General features: G+C 49.7%; 1 protein-coding gene across 2 annotated transcripts in view; it reads right to left on the bottom strand.

Moving 5' to 3' along the window:
- Positions 1 to 17295: 17295 nt before the first annotated feature.
- LOC120996645 (FH2 domain-containing protein 1-like) overlaps positions 17296 to 20629 on the bottom strand; it is a 97302-nt gene continuing 93968 nt past the window's right edge. For both annotated transcript variants that reach the window (XM_040426701.1, XM_040426702.1), the window contains 5 exons: positions 20399 to 20506; positions 20146 to 20216; positions 19824 to 19941; positions 19072 to 19236; positions 17296 to 18498 (listed from right to left, as the gene is read on the bottom strand). In XM_040426701.1, the coding sequence (XP_040282635.1) occupies positions 17722 to 18498; positions 19072 to 19236; positions 19824 to 19941; positions 20146 to 20216; positions 20399 to 20506 (1239 nt within the window). In that variant the 3' untranslated portion in view covers positions 17296 to 17721. The remainder of the gene's footprint in view (positions 18499 to 19071; positions 19237 to 19823; positions 19942 to 20145; positions 20217 to 20398; positions 20507 to 20629) is intronic.

Raw genomic sequence — 20629 nt, forward strand, 5'->3', positions numbered from 1 at the left:
GAGTAGAGGAAGAGGAGCAGAGTGAGCGGTAGAATAGAATGCGAGTAGAGGAAGAGGAGCAGAGTGAGCGGTAGAATAGAATGCGACTAGAGGAAGAGGAGCAGAGTGAGCGGTAGAATAGAATGCGAGTAGAGGAAGAGGAGCAGAGTGAGCGGTAGAATAGAATGCGAGTAGAGGAAGAGGAGCAGAGTGAGCGGTAGAATAGAATGCGAGTAGAGGAAGAGGAGCAGAGTGAGCGGTAGAATAGAATGCGAGTAGAGGAAGAGGAGCAGAGTGAGCGGTAGAATAGAATGCGAGTAGAGGAAGAGGAGCAGAGTGAGCGGTAGAATAGAATGCGAGTACAGGAAGAGGAGCAGAGTGAGCGGTAGAATAGAATGCGAGTAGAGGAAGAGGAGCAGAGTGAGCGGTAGAATAGAATGCGAGTAGAGGAAGAGGAGCAGAGTGAGCGGTAGAATAGAATGCGAGTAGAGGAAGAGGAGCAGAGTGAGCGGTAGAATAGAATGCGAGTAGAGGAAGAGGAGCAGATTGGGCGGTAGAATAGAATGCGAGTAGAGGAAGAGGAGCAGAGTGAGCGGTAGAATAGAATGCGAGTAGAGGAAGAGGAGCAGAGTGAGCGGTAGAATAGAATGCGAGTAGAGGAAGAGGAGCAGAGTGAGCGGTAGAATAGAATGCGAGTAGAGGAAGAGGAGCAGAGTGAGCGGTAGAATAGAATGCGAGTAGAGGAAGAGGAGCAGAGTGAGCGGTAGAATAGAATGCGAGTACAGGAAGAGGAGCAGAGTGAGCGGTAGAATAGAATGCGACTAGAGGAAGAGGAGCAGAGTGAGCGGTAGAATAGAATGCGAGTAGAGGAAGAGGAGCAGAGTGAGCGGTAGAATAGAATGCGAGTAGAGGAAGAGGAGCAGAGTGAACGGTAGAATAGAATGCGAGTAGAGGAGCAGAGTGAGCGGTAGAATAGAATGCGAGTACAGGAAGAGGAGCAGAGTGAGCGGTAGAATAGAATGCGAGTAGAGGAAGAGGAGCAGAGTGAGCGGTAGAATAGAATGCGACTAGAGAAAGAGGAGCAGAGTGAGCGGTAGAATAGAATGCGAGTGGAGGAAGAGGAGCAGAGTGAGCGGTAGAATAGAATGCGACTAGAGGAAGAGGAGCAGAGTGAACGGTAGAATAGAATGCGAGTAGAGGAAGAGGAGCAGAGTGAGCGGTAGAATAGAATGCGAGTAGAGGAAGAGGAGCAGAGTGAGCGGTAGAATAGAATGCGACTAGAGAAAGAGGAGCAGAGTGAGCGGTAGAATAGAATGCGAGTGGAGGAAGAGGAGCAGAGTGAGCGGTAGAATAGAATGCGACTAGAGGAAGAGGAGCAGAGTGAACGGTAGAATAGAATGCGAGTAGAGGAAGAGGAGCAGAGTGAGCGGTAGAATAGAATGCGACTAGAAGAAGAGGAGCAGAGTGAGCGGTAGAATAGAATGCGAGTAGAGGAAGAGGAGCAGAGTGAGCGGTAGAATAGAATGCGAGTACAGGAAAAGGAGCAGAGTGAGCGGTAGAATAGAATGCGAGTAGAGGAAGAGGAGCAGAGTGAGCGGTAGAATAGAATGCGAGTACAGGAAGAGGAGCAGAGTGAGCGGTAGAATAGAATGCGAGTACAGGAAGAGGAGCAGAGTGAGCGGTAGAATAGAATGCGACTAGAGGAAGAGGAGCGGAGTGAGCGGTAAAATAGAATGCGACTAGCGGAAGAGGAGCAGAGTGAGCGGTAGAATAGAATGCGACTAGAGGAAGAGGAGCAGAGTGAGCGGTAGAATAGAATGCGAGTAGAGGAAGAGGAGCAGAGTGAGCGGTAGAATAGAATGCGAGTAGAGGAAGAGGAGCAGAGTGAGCGGTAGAATAGAATGCGAGTAGAGGAAGAGGAGCAGAGTGAGCGGTAGAATAGAATGCGAGTAGAGGAAGAGGAGCAGAGTGAGCGGTAGAATAGAACGCGAGTGGAGGAAGAGGAGCAGAGTGAGCGGTAGAATAGAATGCGAGTAGAGGAAGAGGAGCAGAGTGAGCGGTAGAATAGAATGCGAGTAGAGGAAGAGGAGCAGAGTGAGCGGTAGAATAGAATGCGACTAGAAGAGGAGCAGAGTGAGCGGTAGAATAGAATGCGAGTAGAGGAAGAGGAGCAGAGTGAGCGGTAGAATAGAACGCGAGTGGAGGAAGAGGAGCAGAGTGAGCGGTAGAATAGAATGCGAGTAGAGGAAGAGGAGCAGAGTGAGCGGTAGAATAGAACGCGAGTACAGGAAGAGGAGCAGAGTGAACGGTAGAATAGAACGCGAGTACAGGAAGAGGAGCAGAGTGAGCGGTAGAATAGAATGCGACTAGAAGAGGAGCAGAGTGAGCGGTAGAATAGAATGCGAGTAGAGGAAGAGGAGCAGAGTGAGCGGTAGAATAGAACGCGAGTGGAGGAAGAGGAGCAGAGTGAGCGGTAGAATAGAATGCGAGTAGAGGAAGAGGAGCAGAGTGAGCGGTAGAATAGAACGCGAGTACAGGAAGAGGAGCAGAGTGAACGGTAGAATAGAACGCGAGTACAGGAAGAGGAGCAGAGTGAGCGGTAGAATAGAATGCGACTAGAGGAAGAGGAGCAGAGTGAGCGGTAGAATAGAATGCGTCTAGAGGAAGAGGAGCAGAGTGAACGGTAGAATAGAACGCGACTAGAGGAAGAGGAGCAGAGTGAACGGTAGAATAGAACGCGAGTACAGGAAGAGGAGCAGAGTGAGCGGTAGAATAGAATGCGAGTAGAGGAAGAGGAGCAGAGTGAGCGGTAGAATAGAATGCGAGTAGAGGAAGAGGAGCAGAGTGAGCGGTAGAATAGAATGCGAGTAGAGGAAGAGGAGCAGAGTGAGCGGTAGAATAGAACGCGAGTAGAGGAAGAGGAGCAGAGTGAGCGGTAGAATAGAATGCGACTAGAGGAAGAGGAGCAGAGTGAGCGGTAGAATAGAATGCGAGTAGAGGAAGAGGAGCAGAGTGAGCGGTAGAATAGAATGCGAGTACAGGAAGAGGAGCAGAGTGAACGGTAGAATAGAATGCGAGTAGAGGAAGAGGAGCAGAGTGAACGGTAGAATAGAATGCGAGTAGAGGAAGAGGAGCAGAGTGAGCGGTAGAATAGAATGCGAGTAGAGGAAGAGGAGCAGAGTGAGCGGTAGAATAGAATGCGAGTAGAGGAAGAGGAGCAGAGTGAGCGGTAGAATAGAATGCGAGTAGAGGAAGAGGAGCAGAGTGAGCGGTAGAATAGAATGCGAGTAGAGGAAGAGGAGCAGAGTGAGCGGTAGAATAGAATGCGACTAGAGGAAGAGGAGCAGAGTGAGCGGTAGAATAGAATGCGACTAGAGGAAGAGGAGCAGAGTGAGCGGTAGAATAGAATGCGAGTAGAGGAAGAGGAGCAGAGTGAGCGGTAGAATAGAATGCGAGTAGAGGAAGAGGGGCAGAGTGAGCGGTAGAATAGAATGCGAGTAGAGGAAGAGGAGCAGAGTGAGCGGTAGAATAGAATGCGAGTAGAGGAAGAGGAGCAGAGTGAGCGGTAGAATAGAATGCGACTAGAGGAAGAGGAGCAGAGTGAGCGGTAGAATAGAATACGACTAGAGGAAGAGGAGCAGAGTGAGCGGTAGAATAGAATGCGAGTACAGGAAGAGGAGCAGAGTGAGCGGTAGAATAGAATGCGAGTAGAGGAAGAGGAGCAGTAGAATAGAATGCGAGTACAGGAAGAGGAGCAGAGTGAGCGGTAGAATAGAATGCGAGTAGAGGAAGAGGAGCAGAGTGAGCGGTAGAATAGAATGCGAGTACAGGAAGAGGAGCAGAGTGAGCGGTAGAATAGAATGCGAGTAGAGGAAGAGGAGCAGAGTGAGCGGTAGAATAGAATGCGAGTAGAGGAAGAGGAGCAGAGTGAGCGGTAGAATAGAATGCGAGTAGAGGAAGAGGAGCAGAGTGAGCGGTAGAATAGAATGCGAGTAGAGGAAGAGGAGCAGAGTGAGCGGTAGAATAGAATGCGACTAGAGGAAGAGGAGCAGAGTGAGCGGTAGAATAGAATGCGAGTGGAGGAAGAGGAGCAGAGTGAGCGGTAGAATAGAATGCGACTAGAGGAAGAGGAGCAGAGTGAACGGTAGAATAGAATGCGAGTAGAGGAAGAGGAGCAGAGTGAGCGGTAGAATAGAATGCGAGTAGAGGAAGAGGAGCAGAGTGAGCGGTAGAATAGAATGCGACTAGAAGAAGAGGAGCAGAGTGAGCGGTAGAATAGAATGCGAGTAGAGGAAGAGGAGCAGAGTGAGCGGTAGAATAGAATGCGAGTACAGGAAAAGGAGCAGAGTGAGCGGTAGAATAGAATGCGAGTACAGGAAGAGGAGCAGAGTGAGCGGTAGAATAGAATGCGAGTACAGGAAGAGGAGCAGAGTGAGCGGTAGAATAGAATGCGAGTACAGGAAGAGGAGCAGAGTGAGCGGTAGAATAGAATGCGACTAGAGGAAGAGGAGCGGAGTGAGCGGTAAAATAGAATGCGACTAGCGGAAGAGGAGCAGAGTGAGCGGTAGAATAGAATGCGAGTGGAGGAAGAGGAGCAGAGTGAGCGGTAGAATAGAATGCGACTAGAAGAAGAGGAGCAGAGTGAGCGGTAGAATAGAATGCGAGTAGAGGAAGAGGAGCAGAGTGAGCGGTAGAATAGAATGCGAGTAGAGGAAGAGGAGCAGAGTGAGCGGTAGAATAGAATGCGAGTAGAGGAAGAGGAGCAGAGTGAGCGGTAGAATAGAATGCGAGTAGAGGAAGAGGAGCAGAGTGAGCGGTAGAATAGAATGCGAGTAGAGGAAGAGGAGCAGAGTGAGCGGTAGAATAGAATGCGAGTAGAGGAAGAGGAGCAGAGTGAGCGGTAGAATAGAATGCGACTAGAGGAAGAGGAGCAGAGTGAGCGGTAGAATAGAATGCGACTAGAGGAAGAGGAGCAGAGTGAGCGGTAGAATAGAATGCGACTAGAGGAAGAGGAGCAGAGTGAGCGGTAGAATAGAATGCGACTAGAGGAAGAGGAGCAGAGTGAGCGATAGAATAGAATGCGACTAATGGAAGAGGAGCAGAGTGAGCGGTAGAATAGAATGCGAGTAGAGGAAGAGGAGCAGAGTGAGCGGTAGAATAGAATGCGAGTAGAGGAAGAGGAGCAGAGTGAACGGTAGAATAGAATGCGAGTAGAAGAAGAGGAGCAGAGTGAGCGGTAGAATAGAATGCGAGTAGAGGAAGAGGAGCAGAGTGAACGGTAGAATAGAATGCGAGTAGAGGAAGAGGAGCAGAGTGAGCGGTAGAATAGAATGCGAGTAGAGGAAGAGGAGCAGAGTGAACGGTAGAATAGAATGCGAGTAGAGGAAGAGGAGCAGAGTGAGCGGTAGAATAGAATGCGACTATTGGAAGAGGAGCAGAGTGAGCGGTAGAATAGAATGCGACTATTGGAAGAGGAGCAGAGTGAGCGGTAGAATAGAATGCGAGTAGAGGAAGAGGAGCAGAGTGAGCGGTAGAATAGAATGCGAGTAGAGGAAGAGGAGCAGAGTGAACGGTAGAATAGAATGCGAGTAGAGGAGCAGAGTGAGCGGTAGAATAGAATGCGAGTACAGGAAGAGGAGCAGAGTGAGCGGTAGAATAGAATGCGAGTAGAGGAAGAGGAGCAGAGTGAGCGGTAGAATAGAATGCGAATAGAGGAAGAGGAGCAGAGTGAGCGGTAGAATAGAATGCGAGTAGAGGAAGAGGAGCAGAGTGAGCGGTAGAATAGAATGCGAGTGGAGGAAGAGGAGCAGAGTGAGCGGTAGAATAGAATGCGAGTAGAGGAAGAGGAGCAGAGTGAGCGGTAGAATAGAATGCGACTGGAGAAAGAGGAGCAGAGTGAGCGGTAGAATAGAATGCGAGTGGAGGAAGAGGAGCAGAGTGAGCGGTAGAATAGAATGCGACTAGAGGAAGAGGAGCAGAGTGAACGGTAGAATAGAATGCGAGTAGAGGAAGAGGAGCAGAGTGAGCGGTAGAATAGAATGCGAGTAGAGGAAGAGGAGCAGAGTGAGCGGTAGAATAGAATGCGAGTACAGGAAGAGGAGCAGAGTGAGCGGTAGAATAGAATGCGAGTAGAGGAAGAGGAGCAGAGTGAGCGGTAGAATAGAATGCGAGTACAGGAAGAGGAGCAGAGTGAACGGTAGAATAGAATGCGAGTAGAGGAAGAGGAGCAGAGTGAGCGGTAGAATAGAATGCGAGTGGAGGAAGAGGAGCAGAGTGAGCGGTAGAATAGAATGCGACTAGAGAAAGAGGAGCAGAGTGAGCGGTAGAATAGAATGCGAGTGGAGGAAGAGGAGCAGAGTGAGCGGTAGAATAGAATGCGACTAGAGGAAGAGGAGCAGAGTGAACGGTAGAATAGAATGCGAGTAGAGGAAGAGGAGCAGAGTGAACGGTAGAATAGAATGCGACTAGAAGAAGAGGAGCAGAGTGAGCGGTAGAATAGAATGCGACTAGAGGAAGAGGAGCAGAGTGAACGGTAGAATAGAATGCGAGTACAGGAAGAGGAGCAGAGTGAGCGGTAGAATAGAATGCGACTAGAAGAAGAGGAGCAGAGTGAGCGGTAGAATAGAATGCGAGTAGAGGAAGAGGAGCAGAGTGAGCGGTAGAATAGAATGCGAGTACAGGAAAAGGAGCAGAGTGAGCGGTAGAATAGAATGCGAGTAGAGGAAGAGGAGCAGAGTGAGCGGTAGAATAGAATGCGACTAGAGGAAGAGGAGCAGAGTGAGCGGTAGAATAGAATGCGAGTACAGGAAGAGGAGCAGAGTGAGCGGTAGAATAGAATGCGACTAGAGGAAGAGGAGCAGAGTGAGCGGTAGAATAGAATGCGAGTACAGGAAGAGGAGCAGAGTGAGCGGTAGAATAGAATGCGAGTACAGGAAGAGGAGCAGAGTGAGCGGTAGAATAGAATGCGACTAGAGGAAGAGGAGCGGAGTGAGCGGTAAAATAGAATGCGACTAGAGGAAGAGGAGCAGAGTGAGCGGTAGAATAGAATGCGACTAGCGGAAGAGGAGCAGAGTGAGCGGTAGAATAGAATGCGACTAGAGGAAGAGGAGCAGAGTGAGCGGTAGAATAGAATGCGAGTAGAGGAAGAGGAGCAGAGTGAGCGGTAGAATAGAATGCGAGTAGAGGAAGAGGAGCAGAGTGAGCGGTAGAATAGAATGCGAGTAGAGGAAGAGGAGCAGAGTGAGCGGTAGAATAGAATGCAACTAGAGGAAGAGGAGCAGAGTGAGCGGTAGAATAGAATACGACTAGAGGAAGAGGAGCAGAGTGAGCGGTAGAATAGAATGCGAGTACAGGAAGAGGAGCAGAGTGAGCGGTAGAATAGAATGCGAGTAGAGGAAGAGGAGCAGTAGAATAGAATGCGAGTACAGGAAGAGGAGCAGAGTGAGCGGTAGAATAGAATGCGAGTGGAGGAAGAGGAGCAGAGTGAGCGGTAGAATAGAATGCGAGTAGAGGAAGAGGAGCAGAGTGAGCGGTAGAATAGAATGCGACTAGAGGAAGAGGAGCAGAGTGAGCGGTAGAATAGAATGCGAGTGGAGGAAGAGGAGCAGAGTGAGCGGTAGAATAGAATGCGACTAGAGGAAGAGGAGCAGAGTGAACGGTAGAATAGAATGCGAGTACAGGAAGAGGAGCAGAGTGAACGGTAGAATAGAATGCGAGTAGAGGAAGAGGAGCAGAGTGAGCGGTAGAATAGAATGCGAGTAGAGGAAGAGGAGCAGAGTGAGCGGTAGAATAGAATGCGAGTACAGGAAAAGGAGCAGAGTGAGCGGTAGAATAGAATGCGAGTAGAGGAAGAGGAGCAGAGTGAGCGGTAGAATAGAATGCGAGTACAGGAAGAGGAGCAGAGTGAGCGGTAGAATAGAATGCGAGTACAGGAAGAGGAGCAGAGTGAGCGGTAGAATAGAATGCGAGTACAGGAAGAGGAGCAGAGTGAGCAGTAGAATAGAATGCGACTAGAAGAAGAGGAGCAGAGTGAGCGGTAGAATAGAACGCGAGTACAGGAAGAGGAGCAGAGTGAGCGGTAGAATAGAATGCGAGTAGAGGAAGAGGAGCAGAGTGAACGGTAGAATAGAATGCGAGTAGAGGAAGAGGAGCAGAGTGAGCGGTAGAATAGAATGCGAGTAGAGGAAGAGGAGCAGATTGGGCGGTAGAATAGAATGCGACTAGAGGAAGAGGAGCAGAGTGAGCGGTAGAATAGAATGCGAGTAGAGGAAGAGGAGCAGAGTGAGCGGTAGAATAGAATGTGAGTAGAGCAAGAGGAGCAGAGTGAGCGGTAGAATAGAATGCGAGTAGAGGAAGAGGAGCAGAGTGAGCGGTAGAATAGAATGCGACTAGAGGAAGAGGAGCAGAGTGAGCGGTAGAATAGAATGCGACTAGAGGAAGAGGAGCAGAGTGAGCGGTAGAATAGAATGCGAGTAGAGGAAGAGGAGCAGAGTGAGCGGTAGAATAGAATGCGAGTAGAGGAAGAGGAGCAGAGTGAGCGGTAGAATAGAATGCGAGTAGAGGAAGAGGAGCAGAGTGAGCGGTAGAATAGAATGCGAGTACAGGAAGAGGAGCAGAGTGAGCGGTAGAATAGAATGCGAGTAGAGGAAGAGGAGCAGAGTGAGCGGTAGAATAGAATGCGAGTAGAGGAAGAGGAGCAGATTGGGCGGTAGAATAGAATGCGAGTGGAGGAAGAGGAGCAGAGTGAGCGGTAGAATAGAATGCGAGTGGAGGAAGAGGAGCAGAGTGAGCGGTAGAATAGAATGCGAGTAGAGGAAGAGGAGCAGAGTGAGCGGTAGAATAGAATGCGACTAGAGGAAGAGGAGCAGAGTGAGCGGTAGAATAGAATGCGAGTGGAGGAAGAGGAGCAGAGTGAGCGGTAGAATAGAATGCGACTAGAGGAAGAGGAGCAGAGTGAACGGTAGAATAGAATGCGAGTAGAGGAAGAGGAGCAGAGTGAGCGGTAGAATAGAATGCGAGTAGAGGAAGAGGAGCAGAGTGAGCGGTAGAATAGAATGCGACTAGAAGAAGAGGAGCAGAGTGAGCGGTAGAATAGAATGCGAGTAGAGGAAGAGGAGCAGAGTGAGCGGTAGAATAGAATGCGAGTACAGGAAAAGGAGCAGAGTGAGCGGTAGAATAGAATGCGAGTAGAGGAAGAGGAGCAGAGTGAGCGGTAGAATAGAATGCGAGTACAGGAAGAGGAGCAGAGTGAGCGGTAGAATAGAATGCGAGTACAGGAAGAGGAGCAGAGTGAGCGGTAGAATAGAATGCGAGTACAGGAAGAGGAGCAGAGTGAGCGGTAGAATAGAATGCGAGTACAGGAAGAGGAGCAGAGTGAGCAGTAGAATAGAATGCGACTAGAGGAAGAGGAGCAGAGTGAGCGGTAGAATAGAACGCGAGTACAGGAAGAGGAGCAGAGTGAACGGTAGAATAGAACGCGAGTACAGGAAGAGGAGCAGAGTGAGCGGTAGAATAGAATGCGAGTACAGGAAGAGGAGCAGAGTGAGCGGTAGAATAGAATGCGAGTAGAGGAAGAGGAGCAGTAGAATAGAATGCGAGTAGAGGAAGAGGAGCAGAGTGAGCGGTAGAATAGAATGCGAGTAGAGGAAGAGGAGCAGAGTGAGCGGTAGAATAGAATGCGAGTACAGGAAGAGGAGCAGAGTGAGCGGTAGAATAGAATGCGAGTAGAGGAAGAGGAGCAGAGTGAGCGGTAGAATAGAATGCGAATAGAGGAAGAGGAGCAGAGTGAGCGGTAGAATAGAATGCGAGTAGAGGAAGAGGAGCAGAGTGAGCGGTAGAATAGAATGCGAGTGGAGGAAGAGGAGCAGAGTGAGCGGTAGAATAGAATGCGAGTAGAGGAAGAGGAGCAGAGTGAGCGGTAGAATAGAATGCGTCTAGAGGAAGAGGAGCAGAGTGAGCGATAGAATAGAATGCGACTAGAGGAAGAGGAGCAGAGTGAGCGGTAGAATAGAATGCGAGTAGAGGAAGAGGAGCAGAGTGAGCGGTAGAATAGAATGCGAGTACAGGAAGAGGAGCAGAGTGAGCGGTAGAATAGAATGCGAGTAGAGGAAGAGGAGCAGAGTGAGCGGTAGAATAGAATGCGAGTACAGGAAGAGGAGCAGAGTGAACGGTAGAATAGAATGCGAGTAGAGGAAGAGGAGCAGAGTGAGCGGTAGAATAGAATGCGAGTAGAGGAAGAGGAGCAGAGTGAGCGGTAGAATAGAATGCGAGTAGAGGAAGAGGAGCAGAGTGAGCGGTAGAATAGAATGCGACTAGAGAAAGAGGAGCAGAGTGAGCGGTAGAATAGAATGCGAGTGGAGGAAGAGGAGCAGAGTGAGCGGTAGAATAGAATGCGACTAGAGGAAGAGGAGCAGAGTGAACGGTAGAATAGAATGCGAGTAGAGGAAGAGGAGCAGAGTGAGCGGTAGAATAGAATGCGACTAGAAGAAGAGGAGCAGAGTGAGCGGTAGAATAGAATGCGAGTAGAGGAAGAGGAGCAGAGTGAGCGGTAGAATAGAATGCGAGTACAGGAAAAGGAGCAGAGTGAGCGGTAGAATAGAATGCGAGTACAGGAAGAGGAGCAGAGTGAGCGGTAGAATAGAATGCGAGTACAGGAAGAGGAGCAGAGTGAGCGGTAGAATAGAATGCGAGTACAGGAAGAGGAGCAGAGTGAGCGGTAGAATAGAATGCGACTAGAGGAAGAGGAGCGGAGTGAGCGGTAAAATAGAATGCGAGTAGAGGAAGAGGAGCAGAGTGAGCGGTAGAATAGAATGCGAGTAGAGGAAGAGGAGCAGAGTGAGCGGTAGAATAGAATGCGACTAGAGGAAGAGGAGCAGAGTGAGCGGTAGAATAGAATGCGAGTAGAGGAAAAGGAGCAGAGTGAGCGGTAGAATAGAATACGACTAGAGGAAGAGGAGCAGAGTGAGCGGTAGAATAGAATGCGAGTACAGGAAGAGGAGCAGAGTGAGCGGTAGAATAGAATGCGAGTAGAGGAAGAGGAGCAGTAGAATAGAATGCGAGTACAGGAAGAGGAGCAGAGTGAGCGGTAGAATAGAATGCGAGTACAGGAAGAGGAGCAGAGTGAGCGGTAGAATAGAATGCGACTAGCGGAAGAGGAGCAGAGTGAGAGGTAGAATAGAATGCGACTAGAAGAAGAGGAGCAGAGTGAGCGGTAGAATAGAATGCGAGTAGAGGAAAAGGAGCAGAGTGAGCGGTAGAATAGAATGCGAGTAGAGGAAGAGGAGCAGAGTGAGCGGTAGAATAGAATGCGAGTACAGGAAGAGGAGCAGAGTGAGCGGTAGAATAGAATGCGAGTACAGGAAGAGGAGCAGAGTGAGCGGTAGAATAGAATGCGACTAGAGGAAGAGGAGCGGAGTGAGCGGTAAAATAGAATGCGACTAGCGGAAGAGGAGCAGAGTGAGCGGTAGAATAGAATGCGAGTGGAGGAAGAGGAGCAGAGTGAGCGGTAGAATAGAATGCGACTAGAAGAAGAGGAGCAGAGTGAGCGGTAGAATAGAATGCGAGTACAGGAAGAGGAGCAGAGTGAGCGGTAGAATAGAATGCGACTAGCGGAAGAGGAGCAGAGTGAGAGGTAGAATAGAATGCGACTAGAAGAAGAGGAGCAGAGTGAGCGGTAGAATAGAATGCGAGTAGAGGAAGAGGAGCAGAGTGAGCGGTAGAATAGAATGCGAGTAGAGGAAGAGGAGCAGAGTGAGCGGTAGAATAGAATGCAAGTACAGGAAGAGGAGCAGAGTGAGCGGTAGAATAGAATGCGACTAGAGGAAGAGGAGCAGATTGGGCGGTAGAATAGAATGCGAGTAGAGGAAGAGGAGCAGAGTGAGCGGTAGAATAGAATGCGAGTAGAGGAAGAGGAGCAGAGTGAACGGTAGAATAGAATGCGACTAGAGGAAGAGGAGCAGAGTGAGCGGTAGAATAGAATGCGAGTAGAGGAAGAGGAGCAGAGTGAGCGGTAGAATAGAATGCGAGTAGAGGAAGAGGAGCAGAGTGAGCGGTAGAATAGAATGCGACTAGAGGAAGAGGAGCGGAGTGAGCGGTAGAATAGAATGCGAGTAGAGGAAGAGGAGCAGAGTGAGCGGTAGAATAGAATGCGAGTAGAGGAAGAGGAGCAGAGTGAGCGGTAGAATAGAACGCGAGTAGAGGAAGAGGAGCAGAGTGAGCGGTAGAATAGAATGCGACTAGAGGAAGAGGAGCAGAGTGAACGGTAGAATAGAATGCGAGTAGAGGAAGAGGAGCAGAGTGAGCGGTAGAATAGAATGCGACTAGAGGAAGAGGAGCAGAGTGAGCGGTAGAATAGAATGCGTCTAGAGGAAGAGGAGCAGAGTGAGCGGTAGAATAGAATGCGAGTAGAGGAAGAGGAGCAGAGTGAGCGGTAGAATAGAATGCGAGTAGAGGAAGAGGAGCAGAGTGAGCGGTAGAATAGAATGCGAATAGAGGAAGAGGAGCAGAGTGAGCGGTAGAATAGAATGCGAATAGAGGAAGAGGAGCAGAGTGAGCGGTAGAATAGAATGCGAGTAGAGGAAGAGGAGCAGAGTGAGCGGTAGAATAGAATGCGAGTAGAGGAAGAGGAGCAGAGTGAGCGGTAGAATAGAATGCGAGTAGAGGAAGAGGAGCAGAGTGAGCGGTAGAATAGAATGCGAGTAGAGGAAGAGGAGCAGAGTGAACGGTAGAATAGAATGCGAGTAGAGGAAGAGGAGCAGAGTGAGCGGTAGAATAGAATGCGAGTAGAAGAAGAGGAGCAGAGTGAGCGGTAGAATAGAATGCGACTAGAGGAAGAGGAGCAGAGTGAGCGGTAGAATAGAATGCGACTATTGGAAGAGGAGCAGAGTGAGCGGTAGAATAGAATGCGACTATTGGAAGAGGAGCAGAGTGAGCGGTAGAATAGAATGCGACTATTGGAAGAGGAGCAGAGTGAACGGTAGAATAGAATGCGAGTAGAAGAAGAGGAGCAGAGTGAGCGGTAGAATAGAATGCGAGTAGAGGAAGAGGAGCAGAGTGAGCGGTAGAATAGAATGCGAGTAGAGGAAGAGGAGCAGAGTGAACGGTAGAATAGAATGCAACTAGAGGAAGAGGAGCAGAGTGAGCGGTAGAATAGAATGCGAGTAGAGGAAGAGGAGCAGAGTGAGCGGTAGAATAGAATGCGAGTAGAGGAAGAGGAGCAGAGTGAGCGGTAGAATAGAATGCGACTAGAGGAAGAGGAGCGGAGTGAGCGGTAGAATAGAATGCGAGTAGAGGAAGAGGAGCAGAGTGAGCGGTAGAATAGAATGCGAGTAGAGGAAGAGGAGCAGAGTGAGCGGTAGAATAGAACGCGAGTAGAGGAAGAGGAGCAGAGTGAGCGGTAGAATAGAATGCGAGTAGAGGAAGAGGAGCAGAGTGAACGGTAGAATAGAATGCGAGTAGAGGAAGAGGAGCAGAGTGAGCGGTAGAATAGAATGCGAATAGAGGAAGAGGAGCAGAGTGAGCGGTAGAATAGAATGCGAGTAGAGGAAGAGGAGCAGAGTGAGCGGTAGAATAGAATGCGAGTAGAGGAAGAGGAGCAGAGTGAGCGGTAGAATAGAATGCGACTATTGGAAGAGGAGCAGAGTGAACGGTAGAATAGAATGCGACTAGAGGAAGAGGAGCAGAGTGAACGGTAGAATAGAATGCGAGTAGAGGAAGAGGAGCAGAGTGAGCGGTAGAATAGAATGCGAATAGAGGAAGAGGAGCAGAGTGAGCGGTAGAATAGAATGCGAGTAGAGGAAGAGGAGCAGAGTGAGCGGTAGAATAGAATGCGACTAGAGGAAGAGGAGCAGAGTGAACGGTAGAATAGAATGCGAGTAGAGGAAGAGGAGCAGAGTGAGCGGTAGAATAGAATGCGACTAGAGGAAGAGGAGCAGAGTGAACGGTAGAATAGAATGCGAGTAGAGGAAGAGGAGCAGAGTGAGCGGTAGAATAGAATGCGAATAGAGGAAGAGGAGCAGAGTGAGCGGTAGAATAGAATGCGAGTAGAGGAAGAGGAGCAGAGTGAGCGGTAGAATAGAATGCGAGTAGAGGAAGAGGAGCAGAGTGAGCGGTAGAATAGAATGCGACTATTGGAAGAGGAGCAGAGTGAACGGTAGAATAGAATGCGAGTAGAAGAAGAGGAGCAGAGTGAGCGGTAGAATAGAATGCGACTAGAGGAAGAGGAGCAGAGTGAGCGGTAGAATAGAATGCGAGTAGAGGAAGAGGAGCAGAGTGAGCGGTAGAATAGAATGCGAGTACAGGAAGAGGAGCAGAGTGAACGGTAGAATAGAATGCGAGTAGAGGAAGAGGAGCAGAGTGAGCGGTAGAATAGAATGCGACTAGAAGAAGAGGAGCAGAATGAACGGTAGAATAGAATGCGAGTACAGGACGAGGAGCAGAGTGAACGGTAGAATAGAATGCGAGTAGAGGAAGAGGAGTAGAGTGAGCGGTAGAATAGAATGCGAGTAGAAGAAGAGGAGCAGAGTGAGCGGTAGAATAGAATGCGACTAGAAGAAGAGGAGCAGAATGAGCGGTAGAATAGAATGCGAGTACAGGAAGAGGAGCAGAGTGAGCGGTAGAATAGAATGCGAGTACAGGAAGAGGAGCAGAGTGAGCGGTAGAATAGAATGCGACTATTGGAAGAGGAGCAGAGTGAGCGGTAGAATAGAATGCGAGTACAGGAAGAGGAGCAGAGTGAGCGGTAGAATAGAATGCGAGTACAGGAAGAGGAGCAGAGTGAGCGGTAGAATAGAATGCGAGTAGAGGAAGAGGAGCAGAGTGAGCGGTAGAATAGAATGCGAGTAGAGGAAGAGGAGCAGAGTGAGCGGTAGAATAGAATGCGACTATTGGAAGAGGAGCAGAGTGAGCGGTAGAATAGAATGCGACTATTGGAAGAGGAGCAGAGTGAGCGGTAGAATAGAATGCGAGTACAGGAAGAGCTGGAGAGCCGCAGGTCGGCCATCGCTGACCTAGAGGCTTGTGTATCGGGATGCGCGGACCGCCGGATGTCCGGATTTGCTCATCACTGCTTGTGTAGCCTTGATCCAGTTTAAACTGAAGTCAATCTGCGGCTCCTCCGCCTTCTCCTCCTGATAAACCCTTTCTATTCCATTTTAGAAAAGTGGCAAAAAGGCACAAATATGGTGTGTACGCCTGATAAATAACATCCCCCACTAATCCAATGCTTTACACTGCCGCTCCACCAGCTTCCTCACGTGGCTTGGGCCGGATCATATGTTTGGTCAGATTTTATAGGTTTGAATTCTTTAGGGCACGCCGTCACGTGGCACGCCTCGTCATATTGGAAAGCCAGACACGGGGGATTCTTCTGCCACATCTTCTTCAAAATCGGTTTCATAACTTTATGTGACGTTGGGTAGAAATGCGCTAAACTTTGGAGCATTTTATGACCAGGTCCAGGGGTGGGCACAGTAGTGATGGAGTGGGCACAGTAGTGATGGAGTGGGCACAGTAGTGATGGAGTGGGCACAGTAGTGATGGAGTGGGCACAGTAGTGATGGAGTGGGCACAGTAGTGATGGAGTGGGCACAGTAGTGATGGAGTGGGCACAGTAGTGATGGAGTGGGCACAGTAGTGATGGGGCGGGGCACAGTAGTGGTGGGGTGCGAATACTTCAGATTTTGTATAGAAGTTCTGAAGAAGTGGACTGAACAGATTGAACCCAAGTCCAGCGGAAGGCGAGACTCAGACCAGTAAGGTCAGTGCGAGCAGCCTGCTGCGTGTAAGGCCCAGTTCACACTTCAGTTACTGGGAGCCAGCCTGCTGCGTGTAAGGCCCAGTTCACACTTCAGTTACTGGGAGCCAGCCTGCTGCGTGTAAGGCCCAGTTCACACTTCAGTTACTGGGAGCCAGCCTGCTGCGTGTAAGGCCCAGTTCACACTTCAGTTACTGGGAGCCAGCATGCTGCGTGTAAGGCCCAGTTCACACTTCAGTTACTGGGAGCCAGCCTGCTGCGTGTAAGGCCCAGTTCACACTTCAGTTACTGGGAGCCAAAGCCGGGTGCAGATCTTTCCATTATTTCTGTGGAGGCTTCACTACTGGTTCTGGCTCGAAATAACGGACCATGTAATTGAAGACGTGTGAACTTGGCCTTAGTGCGACTTCCTGTTCGGACCTCTGCTAGGAGCACACAGCATTATCATGATTTCAGATGCTGTGTGTCCCTGCCAGACCTCGAAACGACTGTCCTGACATAATGCCGTCAGTGTCATCCAGTAGATACAGTCCTGACAGGGACACACAGCCTTAGAAATCATGATAATGTTGTCCGAGGAGCAGAGGTCAGAAGGATGAGACCACGCTCACACACGCAGCGCGTTTCTCCCTCATGTAGCTCATCGTCATCAGAAGATGAAAGCCCGTTCTGTGTGATCGGGACCCTCAGACGTGGCCAGAGTTATGGACGGAGCACCGTTATCACATCCAGATGAGCTCAGCTGTATGCCTCGTCTGTGTGACGTTACAGTGATGGCATAGACGGGAGCGCCGCGCCTCTAAGAATGTGGTCGGCAGCTTTCAGGCCTCCCCTTTGCACCGTATTCTGGGCTCAGTGTAATGCCTCGTTCATACGTCAGTGTTCGGTCAGTGATTTCCATCAGTGATTGTGAGCCTAAACCAGGAGCAGAGCTTTTCATCACAGCTGATCTCTGTGGAGACTCACAATCACTGAGAAAACACTGACGTGTGAATGAGGCTTCCAAGTTGTATAATGAGAGCCAAGGCCTGGATCAGGAGCGCACTTGGTCCAGACATGGAAGTCCTGCAGGTCTCTCCATTATACTCCCTGTAGGTCCCACTCCTTGCTTTGGCACATAAATACTGATGTGAAAGTGGCCCAACAATGGGCACTGCAGTAGGCGAGGTACCGGAGGTCCGCCTGTCCTGTGAGATGACCTGGACCAGACCGTTCCCAGCGATGGGTTGACTCGAGCCCTCACAGGTCTATTACTATTGGGGATGAGGTCATGAGTTGACTTTTCTGCAGCACGGGGTGGGGGTGCAGACTACATTTCCCATCATTTCCCCTATATTCCCAAGTCTTGTTTCGTGCCCCTGACATCACTTGCTAGCGACACCCTCCGATACGGGCCAATAATCTACCCACTACAGCGGAGCAGACTGATCGGCCCTTCTGACCAGCAGGTCTCCCCTCCACAGCACGGTGGGACGCAGAGCTTTGTCGCTCCAGAATAAATCCCCTTTATTAAATCCACATACAAACTGTCCTGTTCACAGTTAAAAAGGAAAATGAAAAAACATTTTAAGATTGTGCCTGGCCAGGGGCGCAATGGGAATACCTGCCGGGGCAGAACGGTCCAGCATGGACATTTAAGAACCATAAAATGGTAGAGCTGTGTCTTCTAATAACGTCCCAGATCAAAGTAAAATAGTCAGCAGAGAGGAACATGAGAGTCCGGCACGAAGCAGGCCTCCTCTGGAACCCTCTCCTAGTAACAATGGGTCAGTCGGGGACACAGCCGATTTACCCCCACCCCCCGAATGACTTCTATGACTGGTCAATGATTAAAACACAAGAAACATGATTAAGAGGTATGGGGGGTCACCCTCCTGGTGCAGGAACCATCCAATGCCCTGGTGACCATCTGGATGAGGCTTCGATAGCCAATGCTGGTGACATTAGAAGATACCATGGTAAAGTTGCCAGAAGTTTGGATCCTTTGTTTCTTATTTTGGTGATCGAAGTGCATTGTCAAAACGCCTCAGAAAGGTGGTGAGTGCCGAGGCCTCACTGCCTCCTCGTGGGGAGCCATCCAATAGTTGGATGGTTAGAGGTTCAGGGCTCTTTAAATTTCCTCTCCTCTGAAAGAGTCCTCCCAGACGGAAAGGGCTTGGGGTGCCTGAGGTAGGAGAGGGAGGGTCCCTCTGAGAACTATCTGGAGTACTGAATTTTAGAACCTGGCTGATGGAGTTCACATTGGGAGAGCATGGGTAGGAGCGGGAGCCTGGCTCACAAGTTAATACCAATGAATCCGTAGAAGATGCTACTGGGGAGGTAATAAGAATGGATTGCACCTCCTCTTCTGCTCTGTAAGAAGGGAGGCAGCCAAGTGTATGTCTCCTGTTCATCTTTCCAGGAGTCTCCTGTGTTCCCTCAGATTCTGTGCTGTCCTCTCGTTGTCTCCTCAGTCCGTGACCCTGCCTGCTCTCTGCAATGTGATCATCCTCCTCCCTGATGGGCTCCACGGTCACGTTGGTTGAGGTGCTCACAGAGGCTTTGGGCAATGCACCACTCAGGGGTGAAGTATTAAGGACCTCCATTGAGTGGCTACGAGGGAGAGGCCGTGGACCTCTACTTGGGCGACTTCTGCGGGGAAAACGAAGCATCAAAAACTCCAATTCCACATCTTGAAGGTCTTTGTCTTGTGAGGAACAACTTGCTATTGAACGTCGTTTCTCTAGACGTTCCTTCCGATGTTCAGCCTTCTCACGCTCTCGGTTCTCCTGCAGATGGGAAAATGATATACAAGTGAAGTAGTGATGATTATTTCCTTCTGTACAAACGGTCAAGAAATGGTTAACGTAGGATGTGAGGTAGACCAGCATTAAAAGGTAAGAATGAGCGGTAACCGGTGTACTGAAAACATCACAGATGGGGTAGACAATGTCCCAAACAGCCAAGATTACGAGGAGATCATGTGCAATAATTGCCTTCTACGTGGTATAACCCGTCATCTCAAAACTCGCCCTCTGCATTCTTCACATCACAGGTCAAACTGGAGGAGGAGGCCCAAGTTGAGGTGCCCCGTTACCACTTACTGACCACAGGTTCTCACTGCCATTCTTATAAGTAGTAATTGAGTGGAACCACCAGGCCCTCATGACCCGCAATTGGTGGGGCTCAAATCTCTATGATCATAGATAGTCCTTTAGTGACTACACGGATTCTATTTTCCAAAACCCATGTTCCCCACTGCTGAAAAACTGGTTATCAGCCAAGAGCCAGTGGTAAGTGTGACCACATGAGAAGCGCATTAGTCAGGAACATGAAGGAACATGAACGTGTTTGCAGCTCACCTGAATAGCAGACATGAACTTGGTGCAGAAGGTGGTGAAAACGAGACACATTTCCTCCAACCGGAACGTGGAGTCATCTTCACAGAAATATTCCATCAAAGCCCGGCAAGTGTCTCTCATACTCTGCAGAGAACATAGGACCTCACACAGCTCCACCTCCGCTACCTGTCAGACAAGAGATGATGACATCAGACCCAAGGCCCTGGTATAGATAGGAGCAACAGTGCAGCATGTAGTTTGTAAGGATTTCTGTACACCCTGCAGAGACAGGAGATCCGCAGGCCTATTGTATCTACCAGATCAGAGAAGATGGAGTCTAACGTGCCCATGTCTGGTGGCTCCTTTCCCAGTCTATGTCCCCATGCACAGACAGGATAGTGGAACCTTTAGGTAATGTTACCCAAGCATTACTTGGAAAATAGCATCTGAACTTTCCTGTGTGAATCCATCCTTAGTGGAGCAGTATGAACTTAAAATGAAGGTTCTGCCCCTCTGGTCTATGGCCTTGTTTCCAGTATCACATCATGTGAATACTAGACAAGTCTAGGTAATGGTATTTGTGTCTGATCATTGCATGGGATTAAGGGGGCTCTCTATTAGGCCTCCTGAATTAATAGTGGGGGTCCTCCATACAGAGAGAACTTCTTGCTGCGGAGGACCCACAGTGTTCATGCACTATACAAGAAGGGGTTCCCAAACCAGATCCTATTAATAGGCCCAGAGCAAAAGTGCCGAAAGTGGAGCTTGCTCACCTGCAGGAAGGGTGCCATTTCATGCTTCAAGTCTGGCTGATTGTGAAGAGCCTCCTTGGTGGTCTGAAGTCTCTGAGATAGGGTCTCCAGGTCACTCTCCACCTCCTGAGATGTGATACTAAAAGAAAGAGGCTCAGTTACCGGAAGAGGGAAGGTCAAACATCAGGAACACGTGGACGACTAGACCTGACCAGGGTTTATTTCACTTCTGTACAAGTCTGATGCCAACTAATAGATGAAACCACAAATGTAATTAACATGGCCTGCTCTCCGTGAAATCCGCCCCCATCCCAGAAAGAATACATTAATGGGAAATACTCACCGGGATGCCTGGCTGATATGTGGCAGCTTCTCCGGGAAGGTCAGAAGTGAACCATTGTTTCTCTCTGTCTCCTGTATATTAAGAAGAAACATGTAAGTCACAGCTGTAGGCACCCGCCTGCCCGGCCGGCCGAGCCCCACTGCCACCCGCCTGCCCGGCCGGCCGAGCCCCACTGCCACCGGCCGGCCGAGCCCCGCGGCCACCCGCCTGCTAACAGTCATATTAGTAATACATTGTCCCCTCTGTTTCTTACCCTGGCTACGAAGTGCATGAGGTTCATTCCTGGTTTATTTGCTTTAGTGTCAGCCAGTTTTAGGAGAGACCCCATTCGAAATCCCATTGCGCTCCCTGCGTATCCACCCTACAAGGCAAAGTGTATGCAATCATAAGGAGCAGACTGGTGCTGTAAATAAAGAGAAGAAAGGTTGTCTTCTAGGGGAGATAACTAATAATCCTTCGAGTCTGTACAAGCTCCTCTGCATGA

Source organism: Bufo bufo, chromosome 3 (assembly GCF_905171765.1).
Source record: "Bufo bufo chromosome 3, aBufBuf1.1, whole genome shotgun sequence".
NCBI classification, from domain to species: domain Eukaryota; kingdom Metazoa; phylum Chordata; class Amphibia; order Anura; family Bufonidae; genus Bufo; species Bufo bufo.